The 27421-nt window shown below is 37.0% G+C and overlaps 1 protein-coding gene across 2 annotated transcripts in view; it reads right to left on the reverse strand.

Annotated features, from left to right (window-relative positions):
- The window catches only part of LOC306864751 (catenin delta-2-like), a gene marked incomplete at its 5' end in the record, with an annotated part of 278601 nt that overhangs the window by 97062 nt on the left and 154118 nt on the right, over positions 1–27421 (reverse strand). For both annotated transcript variants that reach the window (XM_079408959.1, XM_079408960.1), the window contains one exon: positions 4355–4487. In XM_079408959.1, coding sequence (XP_079265085.1) covers positions 4355–4487 — 133 coding nt within the window. The remainder of the gene's footprint in view (positions 1–4354; positions 4488–27421) is intronic.

The raw sequence follows: 27421 nt of genomic DNA on the forward strand, positions 1-27421 counted from the left end.
CGTCTGCCGAACCCAGCGACGCGAAGCCAGGGATGGATGCCGAACTCTTCCGCATCCTCTCTAAGGCAGTCGACGAGCTGGGTTTGGAGTGGTCAACGCCAGAGGAGCCCACTCGCAGTCGTCTGGGCGATTGGTTCCTGCCGGGGCGCCGTACGGCCCCTCGTCAGCGAGCCTCTCCGTTTTTCCCAGAGGTCCATGACGAACTCACAAAGTCGTGGCGTGCTCCGTATTCGGCCCGCCTTCATTCTAACTCTTCCTCTGCTCTCTCCTTAGTGGATGGCGCCGAAGAGAAGGGCTACAAAAGGCTGCCCCCTCTCGACGAGGCAGTGGCTGCGCACCTTTGCCCACCCTCCGCTATCGGATGGAAAGCAAAGGCCGCTCACCCCTCCAAGCCCTGCAGGACGACTTCTGCCCTCACTGGATGAGCGTATTCCTCCGCCGGGCAGGCCGCCTCAGCGCTTCATTCCATGGCTGTGCTCTAGGTCTTTCAGGCCAAACTCCTCCAGACCATGGATGAGTCCGGACCTGATCCCGCAGTTTTCAGAGAACTGCGCAGCACTACCGACCTGGCTCTGAGGGCTACCAAGGCTACAGCACAGTCCATGGGGAGGTCAATGGCCAACTTAGTGGTGTTGGAGCGCCACTTATGGTTAAACCTCACCGAGATCAAGGAGGCTGACAAGGTCCCTTTCCTCGACTCCCCGGTCTCCCCTACGGGGCTCTTTGGACCTGCCATCGAGGGCTTTGCGGAGCGATTCACGGCGGCTCAGAAGTCGTCCCAGGCCATGCGACACTTCCTGCCGAAACGGTCCAGCTCTGCAACGGCCGCTAGTAGCCACAAGCCTGCTCCAGCGCAACAGCCAGCTAAACCTGCGCCGTCACCCGCTCAGCCTACATGGAAGCCTGAGTCACGGCAATGCTCCCGCAAGCACTCGACGGCAGGCGCTACCCGTATCCGAAGCGTCAAGGGCCCCGGCCCAAGCTGACCTTGGACCCTGTGCCCCCGGCATCGTCCTGATCTGCTAGGAAGGAAGAGGAGGGGGGGGCAAAGTCTCACAAATGCCTGACCAACCCCGAAACGCCCTCTGTTGTGCCTTCAAACAGAAATTAATTGTCGCAGAAACTGTTGTGAATCACGGGCCCTTTCCAAAAGCGCCTCAACATACAGCCGCTGTCATAGCGAGAAAAATAAAAAACAAACATTCTCAAAAAGAGAGCAAATTTCCTCTTCCAATTACTGAGTGTGTCGAGTCCCCGCAGGGTGACTCACCACCCAAACTAATACAAACCCTTGCCACACAGGCCCGAGGCCTGGCAGGGCCATCCTCGGAGTGTCTCATTGGGTCCTGGGGATTATAGAACGAGGTTATACACTTCATTTGAAAAAGTCAAAATTGAAAAAGTCTTCAGTCCTCGGAGAAGAAGGAGTTTTTCCCCATAGCGTCTAGCGACGCAGTACTCGTTCCCGTATCTCAGGGAACCGAGGTTACATTAGTAACAGAGTACGTTTCTGAATGTATATTTTCATACTCTACATCAATGTCAATGTAACAAAAACTGATAGATTACCAACATTCTTCAATATTTTGCAACATGATGGAGAGTAAATGACAACAATTTTCATTTCTGGATAAACTATCCCTTTACAATATAAGATTGTAAGCATACACACACAAAAAAAAATTGGTTCTTCAGCAGTTCTTTGTGGTAGTTGAGGTGCTTTATAGCACCGTTAAGTGGTTCTTTGGCTCATAATCATAGGGGAACCAATTTAAGTGCTATATAGCACCTATAAAGAAACTGTAATGGTTGTTTAGCGGTTCTTTGGGGTGGTTAAGGTGCTATATAGCACCATCTTTAAAGATATAGGTGCTATTTAGCACTTAAATTGGTTCCCCTATGATTACGAGCAAAATAACAACTTTTAGTGCTATTTAGCACCATTTTGTTTTTAGAGTGATGTGTTTGAGTTTGAAAAAGAGCCATCTCATAAGAGTCATTTGTTCGGAATTGGTTGGACTGGTCATGCTGTATGGTTTTGATACACTAAAATGCCCTCAAATAAATCATTCGTTGTAGTCTGACTGGTACATTATGCAAAAGAGTAACAGAAAAAAAGAGAATAAAGCCATTACCAGGCCTAAAACCATTGTGATGTTGACTAGTGTCATTTTTCACTATCCACTCCATAATGTGAAAGCATTTATATACGTGTGTTGAGGAAAAAGAATAGCAGGGGTGAAATAACTTGTTCAGGGCTTCGGCACCATCTGCTTCAGTACTGTCACATATAATTAACTGTAGTGCTTTACCAAGCAACCGCACACACACACTACGGGTCTGGTACCACCCACAATGTGTATCATATAGATACCTTCAATAATATTTTCCATAACTCATCTGTTGCACTCTTTCTGCAGTCCTTGTGATGTCTTTTCAGATGGACAAACTGACACTGGAGGTTCAGTCCCACTCCAGACAAAAAATAAAGAAAAAACGATCGGCTTTGGACATTAACTGCAGCTGGTACTGTATCAGTGTCAAACTCTTGAAAAAACGGCACCTAGCTGAGAACGAGGCTGCAGAAGCATTGAAGACACTGTAGAAAACCTTGGGATACAATGATTTACAAATGTGGAATACATTGTACCAACACAGGCTTGTTGCATAATACAATGAGTTGCATAATGTACTGGATGTGTTAAGTCCATGAACTATGTTTGACCTTTTTAGAGACCTCAGATATGATGACTGTGGGATGAAATACAGCAGCAGTTCTCAACTGGTGGGTCATGACCTAAAAGTGGGCTGCAGTTCTGTTCTGATTGGGTCACGAACTGGAGGGAAGAATAAATGCTAAATACAATGTAAAAAGCAAAATAAATAGACTTGCATACTTTTAAAAGGAATGAGAAACATCTTAGTTTAGTGTCAATACTCATGATATCTAATCAAAATCTAAATTACTTTGGTGCAAATTCATAACTTTGCAGAAGCAAACTAAATTCATAAAAGTCATATGACAACATGAACAGATTGTGTGTTCATCATGTCTTTCCCCATTCAATATTAATATAGAAATAATAATAATCTTTTTTTATTGTTGTTTAAAATATTCTTTTTAATGTATTACCAATTAAATTATGAAATGCAATCAAAAAAGAAAAATAATGATTGCAATAATATTATTGTACTGTAAAATAAAAAATGAATATTTAACAACAACAAAAACTGAAAATAATACAAATTACAGTGTTAACTATGTTCTTTAAATCCAAACATTAAACCATAATGCTTTTATTTGGTCATAAAACTTCAGGGAGACCTTAAAGATATTCTTTTGTTGGCAACAGATTTATAAACAACTGTAATTACAAATTTGGCAAGATGGTTTGGCACATGTTGCTTTTTTAAATTTGCACTTTATAATCAGTTGTTCATAGAGAGAGAAAAAAAAAACAGTTGAGAAATGAAAATGATATGCCAATTTTTTATTTCCAAGACAAAATATGGCAGAAGAGAAGCTGAATATACAGGCCCAAATCTAAACAATCAAGCTATGATGGAACATTACTCCAAATATTTTATGAGAACATCATAAAAAAAGTTCATTTCGGTGTGTGGTGAAATTGATGAACAGACAGATCAAAGAAAGCAGGGGGATTCATTTAGTGTCTTTTCTTAATAAATAAGACATTTTTCAGATGGAGAAAAATGCTGGTTTGAAGTGGAGCTCATCGCTGGATAAACTAATTTGGCTCTCACTGTTTGTGTTTTTTTTTCTTCATTAAATATCATTTAAAAGTTTGTCGGCTAGCTCGTCTCTCCCTCTGTTGCTGTTTTGTTCCCGCAAATTTATTCTCCAAATTTAATTTCCTTGTCCTCCAAGCCTCTCTTAAGCCTCTGGGATACAATTATAGAGCTGCTGTGTGGAGAACGGCTGTCAATATGCAGCTTTCCGTGTATTGTTTGGCTGTGCTATTAGTGCTTAATTACTGGTGCAATCCAAGGCACTCTTCATAATTGTGAAAACTTACTGCTGGGAGAACTACCATTTGAGACCTGGCATCAAAATTCAATAAAGGGCTGAATTATTTGTCAATGGTACGTACAAGAATTAATTTCATGCAATGACACATATCAATAAAAATCATTCAGTAGGTATTCAACAACAAGAGTTTTCCCAAGGTAATACAAAATTTGTGCCAAAACCCAGCATTCAGATCCTACTTTCAACACTAATTACCTTCTACAAGACAAAAAAAAAAAAAAAAAAGCTTTCTGAACAAATTTTGCTTACAAACCTTGGTAAACTGGTACTTGATAAATAATTGTGATATAACGTTATTTTTACCTCAGCTTTAATCTTGTTGTCTCCAAAGCATAGGTGTTGCAGATATGCCGCTGCGTTGGACTGAACTGAGGGAAACTGGTGCTGCAACATCTGAATGACTTCAGGTAATTCAGGATCTCGCCAACCGAATTCCCTACGGAAAAAGAGAGAGTAGGAGAGTGAGTTTCACACTTCTGTTGTACAGTAGGTGGTGAAATAGGACTTATACTGTACGTTGCAGGCTGGCAGACCTGCACCATTACCGAGAACATCTCTAACACACGGAGGTTAAAGTGAAATAAATGTCTTTCCAGAAACTGTTACAGGGAAAATGGTTTCCATTATTGTGTTACTGCTCTGAAACAGTGGGCTCAGAGAAGTGGTAGGAGTTTACAATTGTGAATGCCTGTGTGTGTGTCTCAGTGAGAATGACTAGATTTGATCATTTTCACTGATGCTGAGGAAGTTTGACAGAAAGATTGGTTGTACTCGGAGGGTTTTGGGTTTCTGATGATCTACAGAACCCTGCTGCACGAATTCTTCAAATATCATAAAAAAAGTGTATATACACACAAATTTTATATAATGTGTGAACGCATCTTACACAAATTTCTACATTTTTCAGTTTAAATGGGTCTTTATACTTACATTGTCACAAAAATATATTAAATTATTAGATATAGTATATAAAACACACACACACACACACACACACACACATATATATACATATATATATATATATATACATACATACATACATACATACATACATACATACATACATACATACATACATACATACATACATACATACATACATACATACATACATACATACATACATACATATATATACACACACACGTACGTTCCTCGAGTTAACACATACAAACACGTGCACGCCTTTCATGCCCATTCTTTTGTTTTTGTGAAGAATTACAGAATATTTTCCACCTCAGAGTCCATCACGGAGCGTGGCAGGCTTTGATAAATAAAGGCCCTAAACAAATGCCTTTTATCTAAGCGAGATTGCATTTGATAGAGATAAGAAGAACCACAGGAGGGATTCTGGAGGTTGCCGATGTCTTAAGCCCTTAACCTGAGGGCCGGCACCCCTTGAGGGCAGCTGGTCTCTCTCGGCTCTGCAAACAGACTGATAAGCATCAGCCTGCCTGCAGTTAGGGGCCCATTCCTCCTGAGGATCAGTCTTCCTGCCCGCCAGCCCGTAATCAAAATGAAAACGATCAGCTGATAAGATAAGCATTGTGCTTTTTGATTAATTAAAACTTAGCAGGGATTCTCAGTTCAAATGAAATGCCAGTCATGTGCCGTAGAAAGTGGGGGAGGGTGGGTGCAGGTTTCATAGGCGCTGTACTAAACGCTATAAAATGGGGCCAGTTGACACCATCAAAATAGTTTCTTTTCCTTTTCCCTTTCCCCCATCGATGCGCAGGAACTTCACAGGCAGCGTGACAGAACTGGGGCAGAAGAAAGAAGTTTTCTATGTGTGCGTATATGTGCATTTTAGTGCGTTTAACAGAGAGGAAAGATCAGAAGTAGCACAACGCAATCCAATGCATGATCATACAACCATGCTTGTGTGCAGACAGCACACACACACATGCAGAGAACAGTCAACACGACTACAGTGTTCTAGATCTTCACAAGCATCAGAGTCAGTTTACATCACAATCAAACAGATTGTGCTTTGTGCTTGCATGCACAAAGACTATCAAACATCAGCTTATGAGAAAAACCCAAAGGTTTACGTATGAATGATAACAATAATAACCAAAACCAAGGCAACATGAGTTAAATCATTTATAACCTTTTCTATGGCTTTTTTTTTTTAAGTCGATTCCAAAAAGATTTGTAATTTCAGAGTGTCGATAGTCAGATTCCACTCAAAGGATACATGAAACATCCAGGCAGTATTCCTCTAATCTAAACTACTATATCCCAAAGAAGCCTTAACTAGAAGTCTGTTAATATTTTTCCCTGATGCTGCGAGTCGACTGCAAAAAGAATCAAGAGTCACCGAGCTGAGCTGATTTCTCTTTGGAATCATTTAATGCTTAAATTCTCAAGTTGATATTATTAAACCATATATTTCCCCTTCATTCTATTTTTTCTTAATTCTTGTTTTGCGTTCCTAGCTAATTAAATTTGGAAAACGTTAAACTTGCATCAGACTCTTTGACAACCAGCTATTTTTCACTCATGATAAGTGATCACATCCTTGTCGATGCTTCTTGAGAATTGTTTACTCTTGCTTAGAACAAAACTGACTATTATTTACATCCCTTAATTACTTTTGAACACTCAGATGTGTGCTTGAGAATCAGACTTTTCACCAGCGACAACTGATTATATTTTCATTAAAACTCGTTTACAACCAGTTTAAATCTCTTAATAGAACAATAATGATCAATGTTGAAATATCTTAATTGCCTTAAATGCACAGCTGTGCACCACTGTACCAGATACATGCTAAAAAACACTATAAATAAGGCATATAGACAACAGTATGACTTTCTGTAAAGCTGCTTTGACACATTGTCTGTAAAAACCACTATTAAAATAAATTTGACTGGAAATCTGAGCGATTACCCTACTTAAAACTAAGTTAAATAGGCAGAAACACACAAGCAAATTGGTAAAACTTTAAGTAAAACTAAAGTAAAAACAGAAAACAAAGATAAAATCCAAATAAAAAATGATCAGTTCAAAACTGTGGTTAGCCCCGCCCACTGTAAAATCTTGGTCCAAAACCCACTCCTCTTAATGTATTAAGATAAATGAATATACATTAGTTCTAAAAATTATGAAAAATATGTTCATTCAAATTGTTCAAAGTTAAAAGAATTTCAGAGTACACCCACTAGCATTTATATATATATATGTATAGATATACAGATAGTTATAGATATAGACATTGTCTTTAACAATAAAAATAACAATACATTAAAAATTCCTGCTCTTCATAACCTTACATTAATCAATTCACACCTTCTAACTGACAATGATGTCATGCAGCAATTTCACATTCACATCCTGCGGACAGACAAACAATTTTATTGCACCGTGTCGGGATTAAACATAATCGTCTAAATGCTTGCACATAAACGCACCCAATCAGACTGCAACACATGCAATGCTTCAGTGATTGAGGAAACACAAATTCATCAGCTCCCTCGCAGACGCACACTCACAAATAAATGGGCGTCAAAGTGGCAGAGACGACACGAGAAGTCTTCAAAACAAAACCAGCTTCTCTTTCCCTGTTCAAGCAATCCGTATCGCCACAACGCAGCTCCAGGTAACAGCTGCCCGACTACTGGATTGCACAATGAGCGTCCTCCACCCATCAAAACTGGGGAGTGATGGGTCCACCCAAGACGACTGCTGGCAAGGCAATGGGCAGTGGCTAATGCAAGCGGACAGGCGTTGTCATGGCCTCCATCCAACGGCCTGCCGCCTCCCCTGGTCAGAGGATTATTTTTAGCAGATGTTAATAATGGACTCTCAGACATAATCATTGTGGCCGTGTAAGCGAGAGGTGCTGTAAAGTGAAACTGTCCCTGTGATTCCTTTAATAGCCATTAAGTAAAATAACAGGAACCCGGCAACATTAGCATGCATTTAAAGCCATTAATACAAGTACTTAAAGCTGCCATAGTGAATAAAGCTGATTTAATCTCACGCCAGTTTGCGGTCGGACTCAGAGTTCACTGACAAAGCTGATTTATCCCACTTCAATCAATACCTCCGTCTGATTGTCTTACAACTACACCAGTCCCAAAAGGCAAAGGAGCCATAAATAACTGGCACAGACACGTTAACTGAAACGTAATGAAGTCTGCCGCAAGAATTCAGAGAGTTTTGTTGCTTACACCAATGAATTTCGAGGAAGAGGTACAGCGACAGATACACAGTACATACAGAGTCAAAGGGACTCTATAGTTCAGGGCAGTGAGGCGATTTCAACCTACACGAGTCATGCACTGCTCTACTCTAATTTCACCCTCACAACCCATAACATCCACAATTTCACTTTTCTAATCCACTGTGTCCTCTTCAATAGGTTTGTTTGTGTGTGTGTGTGTGTGTGTGTGTGCTTCTGAAAGTGTGAGCAGTGCATATATTTGTAAATGCACAAGTTACAGTAACAAACTTAAAGTAACAGTACTTGGTGTTTCCATTTACATAATATTATGACACACCAAGATAAAAATTCCAAAATATGCATAAAACAATGCATATGCTGAGTTGAGGTGGATGCATTGCTTATTTGGTAATAAGATATGCGCATAAACTATGATGGGAACATATTTACAGAATAAAATTATAGATACATTACCCTTTAAAAGTTTGGAGTTGTAAGATTTTTCATGTTTTTGAAAAGTCTCTTATGGTTATCAAAACTACATTTATTCATCAAAAAAAAAAAAAGTAAACTATAAATGGTACAATAAATAGTAAAACATTATTGCATTTACAATGTATTTAAAAATGTAATTTAATAATATAACAGGTGATAAAATCTGAAGTACAGCCTTTTTTAGTCGGTCAGTCAAATAGATATAATCAAGAAGACCACCATCAATTCATCTTAAACTCAAGCGTATCATTTCCATCCAACAATACAAAAATATTAAACAATTAAACTATTTAAATTGATATACAGGAGTGAATTAGTTAGATAGAATGAGTTGTATATCACCTACTAAATAATCATGAATCATTGCTGAACCACAAAAAGTCAATGAGTTTTTAATAAGATAAGAGTCCAACTACATTCCACAGATGGCCTGATTTATTGATAAGCTTGAAGCCAAAAGAAACGATATGATGATCCATTGATGCCCTCTGAAATGGGAAAAAAATCTCCTGGGTAATGATCAAATTTCTTCTCAAGAGCGAGGGGTGGAATTTGATTTTAAATGAGGCAATTAACAGGGTAGAGTTCCTTAGAGAGTCACCAGACTCTATCACCGTGGCACCATGGAAAGGAATGAGAGAGATGGTCATGCTGGGTAATAGTGCTGAAAAAAACACTGCCACCCTTCCTATGTTTAATGCATGAATGTGACATATTTGCAGCTCTCAGAGAAACACAGAAGCCTGAGAAGGGTGTATATTTAATTGGATTTTTGTATTATATTACAAAAGGTAACAATTTGTAACTATCGGAAAAGTAGTGAATAATTACTGGCGTACTAAGAAATTTAAAACAAATTATAAATCTTTATACATTATCAGGTAAAAGTTTCGAATAATTAAGATTTTTTTTTGTGTTTTTGAAATATGTATCTTGTTTTCAAATATATTCAAAAAGAAAATGGTTATTTTAAGTTGTAAAACTATTTCACAATATTACAGGTTTTACTGCTGAATTAATTTTCAGGATAATCACCAGATTAATTACTCAACAGTTTACTTCCCAATAAAAATTACACCGACGCCACCAGCTACTTTCAAATAAATGGATACACAACCAAAACAAAAGACATCTCCGCCCTCTTCATCAGCCTGCCTGCTTCATGATGGCAAAACTCTGTCAGGTTCATTAGGCTATGATCTTGACTTAACCTAGAGGCCCCCAACAATCTTTCTATTCTAATCAGTGACACAATTAAAGTGTCAGTAATTTAATTAAGCTGGGTGCTATGCCATGTTGCATACTAAGTGCTGCTACCCAGGTGATATGACTTTAATAAATCCCCGCCCGGATGGCTGGCGATGGAAGCTGACGTTGTAGTCTCTAAAGACCTGTGTGTCTTTGCTCGCTCGGCTGTAAGCGGCAACAAATACGTTGACAGAACAGGTCCAAACTCCACTTCACACCATCAAACCTGAAATAATTAGGCTGCGCAAAGATGAGCGGAACTTAGGCCCGTCAAGAAGTTGTTACCCTTTGTCACACAATTATTACTAATGTGGCATCACATCAAAAGGAGATGACACGCCGCACATCGAGTCCTTGGTTGCTTTTAAAAGGCGAGATATTTGAAGCAACAGTGCGAGTGTGTTTCTGAACTGCCGATGCTCATTACCAGGCCTGCTACGGCAGAATTCCTGCAGGAAATGCAACAGATTTCCACAAAATTCCAAAGCTTGCCATTCATAGCATCAGCTCAACCTTACTTGCATGTTTGCTCTTTTCATTCAACATGCTTAACATCATAGACACACCTGCTCATTCTTTATTAATATTATTATTTTCTACATTTCAGTATAATACAGCCATCGAATCTATGAAATGGAAGAATATGGAAGTATGGGAATTATGTAACAACCAATAAATGTCATACAAATCAAAACTCTCTTTAAAGTAGCCAGGCTCCATTTAGAATACACCGATACACACTCTGTGCATTCTGGGATACACTTCCAACAGTATGGAAGGAGTTCCTGCTGGGTTAGCTGTTTTTCCCCTTCATAACTCTACTCAACTGAAAACAGATGATATATATAAATATACATGATAAATAACTAGTTTAATTTAGGCTGTATGTTTCATATATATTTTATACATTACCATCAAAAGTTTGGGCTCAATTTTATTTTAAATTTTTTCATGTTTTTGAGAGAAGTGTTTTATGCTCACCAAGGCTGCATCTATTTGATCAAATATACAGAAAAATATACATCTATATGATAAAAAATACAGTAATACATTTTATTTATTATTTTTGTAAGTATTATTACAATTTAAAATAACTATTTTCTATTTTAAAATGTAATGTATTCCTGTAATTGCAAAGATGAATTGTCAGATGTTTTGAAACTTGATTTGATGCTCAGGAAACATTTCTTGTTATTATGAATATTAAAGAAAAGTTTTGCTATTTACTATTTTTGTGGAAACAATGATACGTTTTGATTCTCTGCATTTATTTGAAATAGAAATCATTTGTATCATTATAAAAGTTATTATTGTCACTTCTGATGAATTTAATGCATGTTTGTTGAATAAAATTATTAATCAATAGATCAATAGTAAATTCAAAAGATCACTCATTTGTAAAAGAAATCATTTGTATCATTATAAATGTTATTACTGCCACTTCTGATCAATACAATTAATCTTTACAAAAATTAAATAAATAAATAACCACAACAATTTTTTATTTTTTTTTTGTAGATAAAGGGCCAGTTTTACTAAACAGGGCAAATTAGCGCGAGAGCGCAATTCCAAAACAATGCGTGGAAATTTCTGCGGGTGATTTAATACAACACAGACACAACATCTCATTTACATATCGACCAACGTAATATACCAAGCGCAGCGCAACTTAGCGTAGTCGCAAATAAAGAATAAAAAAATAAAGAAGCCACAATTAAGATTAAGATTAAGAAAAATTAAGGTTTGCAAGAAGTTTTGATAGACCTGGTATTGTGTGACTCCTAGTTGGGGGTTCCAAGATGTCTTTTATTTCCTGAAGCAAATTAAAAATAACTTGGCTTGGCAAACAATATTTTTGGACAATGTGTTCTTCTTGCTTTCTAAATAAATTAATCAATGTGGAAAAAAATGGTTTAAGACATGCTTTATTTGGGCGTTAAATAATTGCGCAAACACCAGTAATTTGCGCAAACGTTCGTAAATCGTGTTGCGTGATTTATTTGAATACTCTCTTCCCATAAATTTTGCGTCTGAAAGGGAAACTCCTTGAAATGCATATTCAATAAGGTCAGGTGCAAAAATAACTGTGTCCACGCCTTTTCAGCGCTAATTCTTCACTGCGCATCTTTAGTAAAAACTGACAGTACTATTTCAACACCAAAAGACAGTTTGCGTTGATGCAAGCTGTTAGTAAAACTGGCCCAAAGTCTCCGAGACATGAGAGACATATATTTCAGTTAACTGTGCCATTTTTGCCCCATAATCCGCACTGAAAATGTAAAAAGTGTGCAGTTTGTGTCTGGTCATAACCTTGATATGCTGCAATACTGAGCATTGTCATGACAAAGCAATAGATACATATGTTCCTCTCTCCCATCAACAGGGCAACTTTTAATAGAGGCACATTTGAGGATACACATCTAGAGGTCAGGCTGCATCTGGCATGAAACATTAAATGAATGTCTGCGAAAGCCTGAGATGGACGATCTCTGGGGTCTCTGGAGCGTCAGATCTACTCCATCAGTCGCAGCTCAACAATACTGATGAAAATGATCATATCAGGGAATAAGTGACAGAGAAACGCCATATCCTAAATCTCTAAAGATTGCCTCCATGGTGGATGGGTTTGTTAGGATGTTCTGGAAGTTGCGTCGGGGTACGAATCTCTCTGACTCATTTGATGAAAGATGACACTCATCCTTGGGACGCTTCCCTCAGAGGCTTTAAGGTCAGACCGCTTTCAAGGACATATGTGTCAATTATGGAGGAAACAGAGAGGGGGACAGGAACATGTGCACCAGTGGAAATATGGTGTGGGTGGTCAGTAGATATGAAGCAAAGCCTATTTATACAGAGAAAACATCAAGTGACAATGTGAAAACACACGTATCCAAAGGTGATGAGAGGACACCGTTAGCCCAGTGATATAGTGTTCATCAGACATTGGATCCAATTAAAAATGGATTTGCACTGATGAGTGTAGGAGTTGATATCTGAATTCTGTGGAACAGGTCAGGTTCAACTAATTATTCTAACATAGACACATTCACAAATGATGGAATACACCTCTACTGCTTATTTGCTCATCTAGCGCTGTCAGCGGTCTACATCGAGTGCTTAGTCACCAAACGGCCTGATGGGAAGATTAATGTGTGTCACAATCTCATGAGTAGAAACGTTATGTTTTCAAATATATTTGAGGGAATTAGGAGTATAACTTTATAAAATATTTTTTTTACAGTTACATAATTACCAATAACTGTATAAAATTGTGTAGAATATGGAGTAATATTGTGTAAATGTATAACTTTTATTTGTGTACTGAGATAAATATATATACATATAGATTTATAGATACATTTTATATAAATATAGATACTAGTGTTGTCACGGTACCAAATTTTCAGCATTCGGTACCGATATCAGTTAAAATCCACGGTTCTCGGTACCAATTTCGGTACCAAAGCAAAACACAAAAACATGCTAATAAAAAAAAAACACACTATTTTTATTAATAAAGTCAAACAAAAATAAAATATACAAAAATCAATACCATTCTTTATACTTTTTTAAAATTGTTTCAAGTTTTTCCGCAAGTAATATAAGTATGAAAAACAGTAAACAAGTTTCACCCAAATTTAATCTGTCTTTTAATTAATGAAATTTAAACACATTTTATTTTTTTGGTAAATAAAGGGGATTTACTATTAAAATTTAAATATGGAAGAAATATTGTGTGATTATTTCTTTAAAAATAAAGATTTATAAATTTTTTCAACATTAGTAATAGTATCACATACGTTACACTAAATAATAGTACTATATTTCTGGCACAATATCTTTTAAGATAAACTTTTATTTTGACAGGTTGCTGTGAACACTTTTAAATTTCTGTGTGTAGCTATATGATATGACGCTGGTTTTACTCAAACAAAACGGTAAAATGCTCGTGAAGTGACTCTCAGAGCAGTTCTGGAGATGTTGTTTATGTATTTATGTCCTCTTTGAGGCAGCAGATGATGAAATCACCGCAAGTGTCAGGCGCGCTTCAGTGTATGTAGTAAAAAAAAAAAAACTTGTGTCTCTGCCATTCATTCATTCACACAGAGACTCGCAGAACATGCAGGATTCATATTTATATCGACTTTTGCGGCTTAATATTTACAGATACTAGTTCATGTTGCGATTTGATTTAAGTGTAATGACCTACTTTTGATTAATTCGTCCAAATGACAAATTCCGTGCGTTAAACTGTAAATTCTGTTTTTATAACTGGATTCCGAGATTCCGTCTGCGTTTTCTGCATCGCGGAAATCATACGGCCATATGCATCAAGAACCGGGTTGACCAGGTACCTCGGTACCACCAGTACTTAAAAAAACCTGGAACCGTGACGTTATAATTTTTTTAGTACCGACTTGGAACCGAAGTACTAGGTCTTGTGACAACACTAATAGATACATTTTATAACAAAAAAAAGTTAAAAAAAGTTTTTTTTATTTAGTAGATATTATTACAGTTTAAAATAACTGTTTTCTGTTTTAATACATTTTAAAGTGTAATTTATTCCTGTAATGGCAAAGACGAATTCTCTGAATCTTCTGAAACTTGATTAGATGTTTAAGAAATTTAAAAAAAGGTTTGATATTTAATATTTTTGTGGAAACAATTATCCATTTTTTGATTCTCTGATGAATTCGAAAAATAAATGTTTTGTAACATTATATACGTTATTACTGTAACTTCTGATCAATGTATTTCATCTTTGTTGAATACAATTATTAATTTCTTTCCAAAAAAATAATAAAATGAATAAATAAAATAACCACAGAACAATAGAAAATGCAAAAGAACAGCATTTATTTGTAAAATAAATCATTTGTAACATTATAAATAATATTACTCTCACTTCTGATCAACAAAATTATTACCCCCCCCCCAATTTTTTTTTATATATAAATCACTTTTTTGTGCATTTGATAACATTTTTCTGTGTACTGAAATAAATATACACAGATACATTTTATAACAAAAAAGCATAACTAAAAGTTAATATTTATTATTTAGAAGATATAATAATAATAATAATATTTTTAAAATACAATATATAATTATTATTATTATTTGAGATGTATAAAGTATACAATATAAACTTGTTATAAAAATTCTATACATTTCAGTATATAATTAAATATAATATTTAATACTTATTATTCTGTTTTAAATATATATTTTTAGATATACTGAATATACTATATTAAACAATTTTTATTATTTAGAAGATAATAATAATAATAATAAAAATGTGTACCAAATTTCTTAAAAACAACAACAACAAACAAATATATAAAATATTATTATTTATGAATTAAGTAAAAATTATTTTACATTTTATACAAAATTCTGTGCAAAATTTAGAAACTTTCAAAACATACGTACTAAATATTCCTAATCTTATTTTTTCTTTTTAGAAATAATCCTGAATAGTTAATTAACAACATTTCTTTATTTGAAATGATTATAAATTATATTCTACAGCATTTTGATGGTCAGTACACTTAGACCGTCAGCCACTCTGCTGTATCAATATCAGCATCTGCATCAGATATTAAATAACTCTCATCATATGACCACTAATCCATACCTAAATATACACAAACACTTTCATCTGAGCAGATCTGATGCGACAAGAAAGCTGAAATGTTCTCTGCAAGAGATCAGGTGAAGTCTATAAACGGTCATTTCCACTATAGATCCTTGCTAAAAGCGGCCAATGGGAATGGATTTTGTAGCTTCTGTGAGATCTGAAGGTGGCTTAAAGTTGCGATGCCATCTATTTGTCCCAGCATGCATCCAGAGAGTAAGCAGAGCTAAAAATAATCCCATCCAATAAATCTCTATTACAACATGACCGAGCAACAGGCTCCCATGGGAACTGCATCCCAATTAGTTGAAAAAGACAATGTCCTATGGCGCTATTTCAGGTCTTTTCTATAAATAAAACCCCTAAAAACACAAATTATCACTGCACTGATAAAGTCTCACCTTCCTCCAGGCATATTGTACCAGACCGCAACCTGTCAGAAAACATGTCAGAAACCATCTTCTCCAAGTTCGCTGTGGCATCTGGTGCCATACTTACTACAGCCTTGGATAAACGGCACGTCTGAAGCAAAGAAAGCTCTGTTAATGAAGGGCAGAAGGCCTTGTAGACTCTCACATCCTATCACTAAGTTTGGATCTGATTCCACAATACCACAAGAGCACCCGTCTCACATCACCAGCGAGGAAACATGCAATATCTGGCAACGTAAACGGTTGCGAGTTGTGAATCTGCCAGCTAAAACGTCTCCCTCTGCCTTTCTTTGCAGTCTTTCATCGAGCCGCCAAGGTACAAAAGAGAACAAATGCTCATTCACTGTAACAACATGAGAAAAGAAAAATTTCCCTGGTGGGATAAAAACCCAGATTAGGGCTCTAAATAGTGGACGTTGGTCAGGGATTCGACGGAAAGTCCTTTATGGCCATTTGAATCTTCAATGAAACATTTCCACAGCTGTACGGATACAAAACCTGCATGAGATTGGCGCTACGGTGCGAACAATTGTACCACGGACAGAGAAGCTTCCAAAAACTCCTACACAGATAATGCTGGGGAAAGTGTGAAAGGAAAAGATGAATGCTGCCTCTCAAGATGAGTGATCCATCAATACATGTGCTCTGAGATCTTTGTGTGGGTTTCTTTCTCTGTTTGCTTTGAATAAACAAGACAAAAGGTAGATGACACACAGAGAGCGAGTGAGTAAGAGAGGGATAAGGGGATGTTTAATTCATGATTCCACCTCTCCCGAGCGCAAAGCAAACAAAGATAAACCAAAACTTAAACATTCTCCACAAGTTCTCTCTGATTAGCTAGCAAAACTTCTAAATCAGGCTTTGCACACTATGCTTAACCCCTGGTTTAATGTTTCTTTTGACCCCTCAGTAAAGGCCATGTTTCACGCTAGTCATTCTGAAATAGGGTTAGCACCACTTTTAACCCTGCATTGTTTTAGCCTAGCAAAAGACAGTCAATTACTGTCTTAAAGTTTTGTCTTGTTTTTGTTGTAAGTTTCTAAAGACAGAAGGTCAGTTTACAATGTTTTTGTGCAATGTATTTGTGAACAGTGCATATGAACACTGCAACATGGAAGAAAAAAGTAACCCAGGATTACATTAAACCAGGCTTTAAAATGACACACTGTTAACAATCTCATGTATGAAAAGTGGAAATTAACCAATATACAAATTCTACTCAACAAGCAGGTAATTAATTTTTGTGTTATGGCTGATATTAAAATTATATTCTATTTTCTCTACATACACTACTTTTATTTAAATAAAACAAAAAATAAATAAATAAATATATTACAATTAAAAAAAGAAAAACCTCGCCAACTACAAACCTTTAAATGGTAGTGTACTGTAAATTAAAAATAAACTGCTGAAAAGTAAATTCAGGGATCACAACATTATAATGTATAGAGTATGAAAAAATATTCACCAATTTCAGCCTATAACCAGTATCACATCAATTTATTATAGTGACCCCAACTAACCAAATAAAAAGAACCACCAGATCACCAGAACATTGTAGGTAAGTATATAAACAAAACCAGTATAAGGGACTATGACAAAACATCTTCATATTGAACAAAAGCAAGGCCAAACAGAGGATACCTAAAGTTCATTCCTGTGCATCAGTGTGTAAAGCTCTTTCCACAGTAGCCTCTTCTTCAGTAAAGTGCAAACAATTGCAAGAAAAGAGGTAACGCTTCTGGGGACACCATAAGTGACGCCATATTAAATTTTTACTGCCTCGGTCCATTTAGAGTTCAATCTATTTCCAGAGACAGCAAGAGGGAGTAAAGGCCATAGCAAACAAACAAACGTACACCAGCAACACAAACCCATCAACTAGACTGTAAAAGTCAGAAGATTTGAGACTAGCATTTCAAGTACATAGCAAAACTTTCAGATTACGAATCCTGCATTAATGTGTCCAATAGTAAATGTGTCCATTTCATTATATTCATGAACCAAGGAAAAAGACTTTTATAGAAATTGCAAACTGATAAATGGATCAAAATGTCAGCTTCAGTTCTGGAGTGTTAACGACACAATCCTCAGCGGCCCAGACAGACTTATGACTAGTTGGGTTTGGCCTAAATAATGTGACAACTCAAAGCATACAGGAAGAAAAGAGAAAGAACAGACGTCAGTCCAAAGGCTCAGTGAATGCGATATCTGAGCCTCTGGGACTCCATGCCCTTACTTTTAGCTTGAGCTGCGTCCAGTGTAGTTTTCATCCCCTGTGACTGACTAATCGTTATTTGATTAATGATATATGACAGACACGTGCCGTACACGTGAGCCGTATCTTATGTGCAGTCACTGAGGTCTGGAAGTGGTGGAGATGAGGAGGAACTGGTTTAAAAGGTTTATTTATGGGCTTTTTTATGCCTTTATTTGGACAGGAAAGTATAAAGCTGACAGGAAAGCATTGGGTGGAGAGAGAGGGGAGCGGGATTGGCAAAGGACAACGAGATGGGATTCGAACTCGGGTTGCCGTGTGTGCAGTTGCACTGTATGTCGGCCCACTAACCACGATTGGCACCAAAGTGTTTTAACTACTTTAAATTACTTTAGATTGTATAATTTGCATACTCGGGTAAGGCCATAATATGATATTTTACTGCACTGGGCAACGCTGACGCAAGTCATGCGAAAAGGCCTTACGCATTTTCATTTTCCTTTCACTGCAAGATGCTTTGATGTTTTACCTGACAGCTACGAATTATATTTTAATGACTCTTCAAATGTTCTACATTTCACAAGCCGTACCTTCACATTAACACCCGAATCTCTACTGTCTAAAGCAGGTCATATAATTTGCATATTATGTGCGAGTAAGCTAATGACTTCAAGTGCCTGCATGTCAGTATTCTGTTATTATTCAAGTATTGTTTACACAGAGACAGATGCATTCCCCTCTTGTTGCCCTGTGCTTTGGGATTTGCTCAATAACAGCGGAGTCTCTGATGAGACGAGCTGCCAGAAGACCATATGGACGGCTGTCAGTAGCACACTGTCTGTCTCCCATCTCAAATCTCCCGGTTGCAGACAGCGTCCTGACCGATTCTATACTGACAAACAGAGACCTCAGATACACAGATACACTTTATCATACTCTGATAAAGAGAACAGAACAAGTCAACAAACATCAAAAGGCAACAAAAAGACTCAAAAAATAAACCTCACACAGGTACTTAGGAGCCAGACAGCAGCAAAAAATATGATCAAAGTGTGTGGGATTTAATAGCTAGTTGAAGCCAATACATTAATAACATGCGACAAGACGCAAGCAGTCCTGCAGAAACACAGGCTTGTTCAAAAATAAAATTATAGGGGGATTAGACCATGTGAGCGCAGTCCCAGGGAGAAGCTACTGTATTCCCTTCCCTTAATCTAGCTAAAGGTTATATTTGATATGCATGCATACATTTGCCACTGCAAATCCTCTTCATTGCAGTGTGACGAATTTTAATGGGTACACAATTTACCGAAGAGTGATAACCAGGTGGCTGTATTGTGTTTGCGTTAATGGCGTCACAATTCTATGATGTAATCAGTGGTGTGTGTACGTTTATGATTATTGAAAGTTTTAAAGAGGCGTGCATGGAGAAATGTGATAGGCAGTACAACCTGTTTCTAGTCTTGTTCTTATTCACCTTTAATTTTCCTATGCCAAAACAGAAACACACACACACACAAAAAATAAGCTCCTGAAAGACGTCTTTTACACTCACCAGGGTTGCATTTATTTGTTCCAAAACAGTAAAACCAGTGATACTGTGAATTATTACAACTTTAAAATAACTGTTTTCTATTTCTATATTATTTTATTACTCATGTAAGTCATTACTGCAGTCTTCAGTGTCACATGATCCTTCAGAAATCATTCTAATATGCTGATTTGAAACATTTCATATTATCATTTATATTAAAAACAGCTATGCTGCTTAATACTTTTATGGAATATATGATATACCCATGGGCATCAATAACTTCGCTAAATACTTGCTGGCTAAGACATAAATAATAATTACATTACAATCCATCTTTTTTCAAATCCACATCATTTGAATATCCCACCACTGATGTCTGTCAAAACAAAAAAGGACAATGTATTGTGCATGTTATTTTTTGACAGACATTTTTTGGGAGGAGCAGAGGTCCAGGGAGTACCTATTTCCTGAGTACCCACACTATCAGATGTTTTGACTACAATATTGCTTTCTCAGACTTAGAAAATGGCGATGTCTGTCAGAGATGGTAACATGCATAAAATATAATGCATGAGAGTGTATATTTGTTCTTTATTCGCTTAAATTACATTTGGAATAATCAGGGAACTGAGTGAAATATTTCGCCTAATTAAAAAAGCTTTGCTGGGTTAGTAAACATCTAATTAAAAAGCTTTGCTGGGTTAGTAAACATCGTTCAATGTGTTGTTTCCTGATGTTATATTTTGACTGACATTTTTAATTACGCATTCTGATTCGGACATTCCTGATTTGAATTTTTAAAATAATTTTCTATTCTTGACTTTGTCTTAATTTTGGTAATAGATGAACTGTTAAATGAGTGATCCTTTCACACACAAAAAAAACTTTGAAAATAACTTGTTATATTATGGAATTTTGCCTTTCAAGTAAATTTCTCTTGATCTATAAATATGTATATATTTTGTACCACAAAATAATACAAAAATAATATGAAAAAGTTTGTTCAGACTTAATTGTTTCGGAGTGACTTTCTCAATAAAAGTCAGGACTATTTCTGCTCTTCAGCTCGGAGTTATTTTGCTCTCAAATACTGTTATTGAAGTGATGAGCGTGAATTAAAGGTTGTCGGGTAGATAGTGTTTGAGTGTAATGCCCCGAAGTGGAGTTGGGACAGCCTTCTGGCCTGATTCACATGCTAAGTCAATAACCCGCAGGGATAAATGCATTATGGATTAGCTTCGGTTATGTAGCACACAGCTTGCTGAAGTCACATCATATTAGCATTCATGTGTGTGTGTGTATTTGTGTTGGTGTGTGGAAGAAAACAGCGAGAATATGTCGCACAGCATGTGAAACTTGATTGTCACTGCAGAATGCTTCATCCCGCAGAGACTTTTGCCCACTTCTGACAGAAGCAGCTCCGCTAGCCTTCCTAGCAGTGCCGAATATTACGCTGATGTAAATGCCCTTGTGTGACTTCCATAAGGCTTATTCAAACGGCTGACCATTTTGGCGTCAACGACGGGATTGTAGTTCTGCGGGTGAAGTAATGAGAACCACAGGACTTTAGCAACATGGGTTTAAGTGCTAGATGCTGTGCTGTCGACTCAGCTGCCGTGTGGTGCTCCATGATCATGGTGTAAAACCACAACAACAAGGACGCTGATAAGGGAATGTATGCGATGTACCACCCTCAAACGGAACCACAGAATCACTCACTGTCAGCCAACATTCCCAGTCATGGAAATACGAGCAGAACAAATCGAGACTGAGGTGACTCATGTATACATGTGTATGTGCACACCATCGTTGCAGCAAACATTTGCTTTTCATTTCGAGGCAGGTCAAAGAACTGATGAAGAAGACCTTTGAAGATATTAGTGGCTCCTGGAAAGAGACTGCTGAGCCTCAATCCAAAGACGAGCTACAGGCTCGGTATTGCTCAGCAAATAGCCCCACCTGGGTTTACAAATGGATCCTCACGTTTCCCCCTGAAGAGTCTGGTTTTATGCCTCATCCTTTGGGAGAGATGATGGCCAATTTCAGAAAGCCCTCTAAGATAAATAAAGACAAAGAAAATACCGTTTGTCCTCTTTTGTGGCTCAGAAGTCAAACAAAAGGCCTGGAGATGCATGGAGCAGAACGGCATTGGAAAAGCAATATCTTATACTTAGTTTATACTTATATAAACTGTAAACAAGCTTTGTGTTACTCTCAATCAATTTAGCTCATTAAAATGTCCTGAAAACAAGTTAAGATCTCTGAAAATTTTGTCTTGTTCACACCATTTCACAATTAATCACAATTTTTTTATTTTTCACAAGCAAATTGCATGTCTTTTGGCATGTATGTAAAAGGGTAAGTACATATGTCTACACAATAACTACATGAATGTTTCCTAATTAAAATTCCTAATTCTTTCCTAATTCTCAGTGTAACGGTCACTCTCTTCACAACTTCGAAATATTCTTTCATCATGTGAGTCATCACATGCAAATGACCCATTCAGTTATCAAAATCTGTCAGACGTACATGTATATTCCATAAATATCTATGACATGAAATGTTTATGTCTGCTAAATCAGAAATGACTATAAAATAGGAATCACAATCGCATCAACTCATTAAGATGGGATGTAACTTTGAGACAATTTTTCTGTATGACTTTACAGCAGTGTTATTTTAGTATAATTAGGAAATACAGTATATACATTAGCACTGACATTCATGTATAGTATAGTAAGCAGTGTGTCAACAACAACAAAAATACAATTTTTATATAAGAAACACTGACAGCCATTTAAACATTTTTGAACAGTACGGCTCACACAATGACCAAAAAACCCTTGATTTTGGTGGCACTGGCCAATTTACTGATAATAATTGGGTGTTAAAGCATAAATTAAATGATTTGGGTGAGTTACTAGATTGCAGATATGATTTCACATAAAAGAGTTGTGACAACTGCACTTACAGTTTAGAGAATGTTAAGACAGTTTCAAAAATTGAGTCAAAGTGATTGAGAAAAACTAATTAGCGAGTAATGGTCACGCTGCATACAGGTCTTGGGGTCAACCTTGTTCATGCTGATGGCCATTTATAAAACTAATTGGTCAAGAGCACTTAAGGTTGTCCAGTAATCATTGTATAGCTAATTAGGAGTTAAGAATTAGATTTGAATCACAACAGAGCCAAGCAAGCATAACAGCCGCCATGAAACATGTAAATTTATTTGTGCACAATTATAGGTTTACGAACAAATACATTAGAGAGAGAGAGGACAGACTGAGAGATTTCTGAAATTGTAGATGCAAGAAACAAACCATCTTTCAAACAGATTAATCGCATTAGATGGTGGTAAACACCACCACGTGTTCGCCGTCCTTATATTGAGCTCGTCGCAATCAGGACTAATCTGCTCCCGCAATTTTCAGGCTCAAGACGCAATCAACGTCCCTATATTTGTTAGTTGCGGCTTGTTTGTGCAATTAGAAATATGGTGGAAAGACTATCCCGAACAAATGAAAACAAACAAAATGATTGCATGCAGAAATCATGATTTAAAAAAAACAACAACAAAAAAAAACCTATAATGTAAAAATATATATTTTTTTTTTTGCATTCGGTTTTAGTGCTGACTCTCTCCCACTGAAAATGAACTGGGATTGTGTGGTTACCATGTACCGTGCAAAAAGGCCTTTAGGTTTAATACCCAACCTCACTGACTCAAATAATTGATTTTGAATGCTTGATTTGGTTTGAGTCACTGTCAGGACAATGTCATTGTCAAGACTCAACATGGTGGAATCTCAACCTCTCTGATCTTACCGCCCCAACACATGAATCATCCAAAAGATCTCTGCCTTGACTGCATAAAACACGCCACCTCGGATAATGTTATACTCATAAACACTTAAAAATGTGGTGACCTTGAACATTAAAGATATGATTTTGCTTAGCCAACATTTTTGTATTTATCTAACGAAGGGGTGACCCCAAATAGTCGACGATTCGATGCTTCGATATGAGGAGCCTGATTCAACTCCCAATCTCACAGTCGAATATTCGCGGGGTGTAAGGATCATGCCTTTCTGGCTATATGGGGGTGCTGAAATGTCTGATTTCACACAGAACTACTGTTTTTCTCCCAATAAGTTAATATACAGCCTATTATGATAGTACTGTAAAGAAGAATCTTAAAAGAAAGAAGCTTTAAATAAATATTTTAAGGTGCGTGAATAAATCCAACCACCCCTATAAGTTTAAGTTATATTTCACTTTCCATAATCCGTGACCGACAGAAAAGCATTTTGGCAGCAGGGATTTAAAACTTTAACAAGACTCAAACTGACATAGGCAGAGTTAAAGACTGGGGTTTTTCGATCAGGTGGGGTATAAGTGATTTCAAGACATGGCAGCCGTATTAGATATTGTGTATTATTCATCTCACATAAGATGCATTGCGCTGAAGTAAAGCACTTCATTGTACAGTGATTATCAACGCGCAGCGCAAGCAGTACAAACAACAATGCATAATAATAATAACTGTGACTGTCATATACTTAACATTATAATGAAAAGACTATTATAATAAAATGCTGTGAATTTTTACAGTTTAGTTGCCGTTTCTACACGTTGTTGCGTGAAGAACGCGTCCACAAAAGGTGTTCATTCAGAGCCGTGCGGACACGTTCACTTCTAGGGAAGTCGTGGCCTAATGGTTAGAGAGTCGGACTCGTAATCCAAAAGGTTGCGGGTTCGAGTCTCGGGCCGGCAGGGAATGTAGGTGGGGGGAGTGAATGTCCAGTGCTCTCTCCACCCTCAATACCACGACTGAGGTGCCCTTGAGCAAGGCACCGAACCCCCAACTGCTCCCTGGGCGCCGCAGCATAAATGGCTGCCCACTGCTCCGGGTGTGTGTTCACGGTGTGTGTGTGTTCACTGCTGTGCGTGTGCACGTTGGATGGGTTAAATGCAGAGCACGAATTCCGAGTATGGGTCACCATACTTGGCAGTATGTCACTTCACTTCACTTCTGCATTCGGGGGCATTCTGTGCAGATAGCCTGTATGTCGTAATATTAACGTTATGTTGCATAAATAACGAAACGTATTCTATATTAGGTAAATGAGTTAAATCCCACTGATTAAAAACCTGCTATCATGCTTCATTCTACTGGTCATCTTCATCTCTCAAAACAGAAATGCAGAACATTATAACTACTGTTATATACATAACATTATAATGAGAGCTCTGTTGTAAAAATGTTGTGAATTATTAGGGTTTTGTTGGTGTTTAATGTTTAATCTTTTAATCAAAACATAAAACATTATTTTTGTATCTGCGAGGTGTGGTGTCCATTACATATTTTCCCTGTGTGTTAATGTCAATAATTATGACCATCTCTTGGTAATGTATTTTGCCCCATCCCCCAAACATATATCAGCAAGATTCGAAAATTCCGATTCGACTATGAAAATCCTTAATCGGGGACACCCCTAATCCAACCTGACACTGTTGGAATATCAATGTAATTAACTGACACGACCAGCGCAGTGCATTAACCTTAAGCACAGCTTGTTGCGTTCATTGATTCACTCACTCTCCATCTGTCTATTCCAGGAATCCAAACTGACATCACTTTAGTTCCTTGAATACAGAGCACTCAAGTAGCACTCATAAACACTATACCATACTAATGCTCAACCACACAAGCCCGATACAAAACAAGGAACTGAATCAAAACTAGTGGCCCCAGAACACTTTTTTGTTGAAGAAAATTCATTCAGGATTTGCATACACAGCATTGTTTTCACCTAAAAAGATAAAACTTTTTATTTATTTTGGCTTGAAAATGCAAACTTTTGAAAAAGACTTTCAAAGTGCAAGTTTATGAAAATGGTAGCATTTGTGAAAATAGTGACATCTTGCACAAACCTGTAGTGTTTCTTTACATCGCCAACTACTGGCCTGGCATGCATAATACAGTGTTTTTAGTTGTTTTCGAGAATCTGTATGAACGGGGATCATTTTGACAACTTCTTTATGTGAAACTTCAAAAACGCAAAAGAAAAGCATTTACGTTTTAGTATAACATCATTTACATAACATAACGTACCCTTAGATTATCTTGAAGATTTTCAGAAGAATAATTCCATCTTTGTGAGTCCATAATATATAATGCAAGTGCATAGTATCCTAAACACTTCATAGCAAGCACAAAGATAACATTCAGCGCTGCATTTGCCAAAAGCATCGTGATCCTAAGTACATCATAGACTAATTGTCATTAATGGAGCTACAATTAACTTAGGCTTACGATGCTTTTGGAAAAACAATGTCTTTTGAAGCCAAAAACATAAAAAGGTGTATAAGAAAAATACTAATATTCAAAACTTTTTAAACTACAAAATAATGCTAACCATATCTGGATACTGTTTAGCCGGATCACATCCACGTTTGTGTTATCTTAAAAGGATAATTCTCCCAAATATTTAAATAAAATATAATTTTAAACACGCATGACTATTTTGTTTTCTGTGGAACACAACAGATTTTGTTTTAAGAAAGTTAATAATTGAACAGTTTTGGTGACCACTGACTTTCAAAAACAAAGAAAAACACTCAAATTCACTGTGTTCTACAGAAAAGAAAAAAAAAATGATGTAAATAAGTAACTCGTGAAAGAATTTTTGTTTTTGCTTGAACTGTCACTTTAAGATATGTTTTGGTATAAACTCTAGCATAATTTGTTTGCAGAAACTGCTTGGATTAATAAATTGCTAATGCCATATTTTGAAGTTATTTTGTGTGGCTTAAGTGGTAAAATACCTTTCAGGACCACCGCATGGTTAAACCCACCCACCTCGTCGTCTGCATCTGGCGTATGGTACACCAACAATTGGTGTACCATAAATAAAAATTATTTATTTTTATTTAATCCCATTTAACCCCTTAGAATAATCATAATCACTTCTAATAATGAGCAGAGCGAAAGTCAAACAGAACATACATTTACACTAACATCAGCTAATGGAACATTTGACAAATACAGTAATTACTATAAACACCAGGTGCAGACGGGATGAAATATTACAATGCTGTCTCCCCAAATGTGACAACATGTGACAACACTGCAAAACTCTTTGCCACTCAGACTACAAAAAATGAAACGGCAATGAATGCACCAACAAGAACTGTTGCTTGCACAGCTATTGCGAACAAACCCTGAGGTCTCCAATTTCCATCATAAAGCACTTGGCACTGAGTCACACCGAAGTCATGCATGCATAATGTTCCTTACACAGGATAAACCCACCTGCACACTGTGTCAATGTCAACTGTATTCCTACATTGCAAAGTAACCACATTCTCTAGTAAAAGCATCATTCATAATAATACAAGGCATCATATGTGTCGTTCTGCTTTGCTATCAACATTTTCATGCCAGAGGTTTCTCAAGAGACTGATCTGAACATAGATGTGAGGGCAATGACGCACTCAGGGTCACAGATGCAGCTGTCTATAAGTCTTCGTGAAGGGAAACACAGAATGGTGATTTATCAAGGCAAGTCAAGGTTAGGTTAAAGACAGCATGGCTGGGGTAGAGGCCATGAGTCTCCAGCATTT

Source organism: Barbus barbus (genome assembly GCF_936440315.1).
Source record: "Barbus barbus genome assembly, chromosome: 46".
NCBI lineage: Eukaryota > Metazoa > Chordata > Actinopteri > Cypriniformes > Cyprinidae > Barbus > Barbus barbus.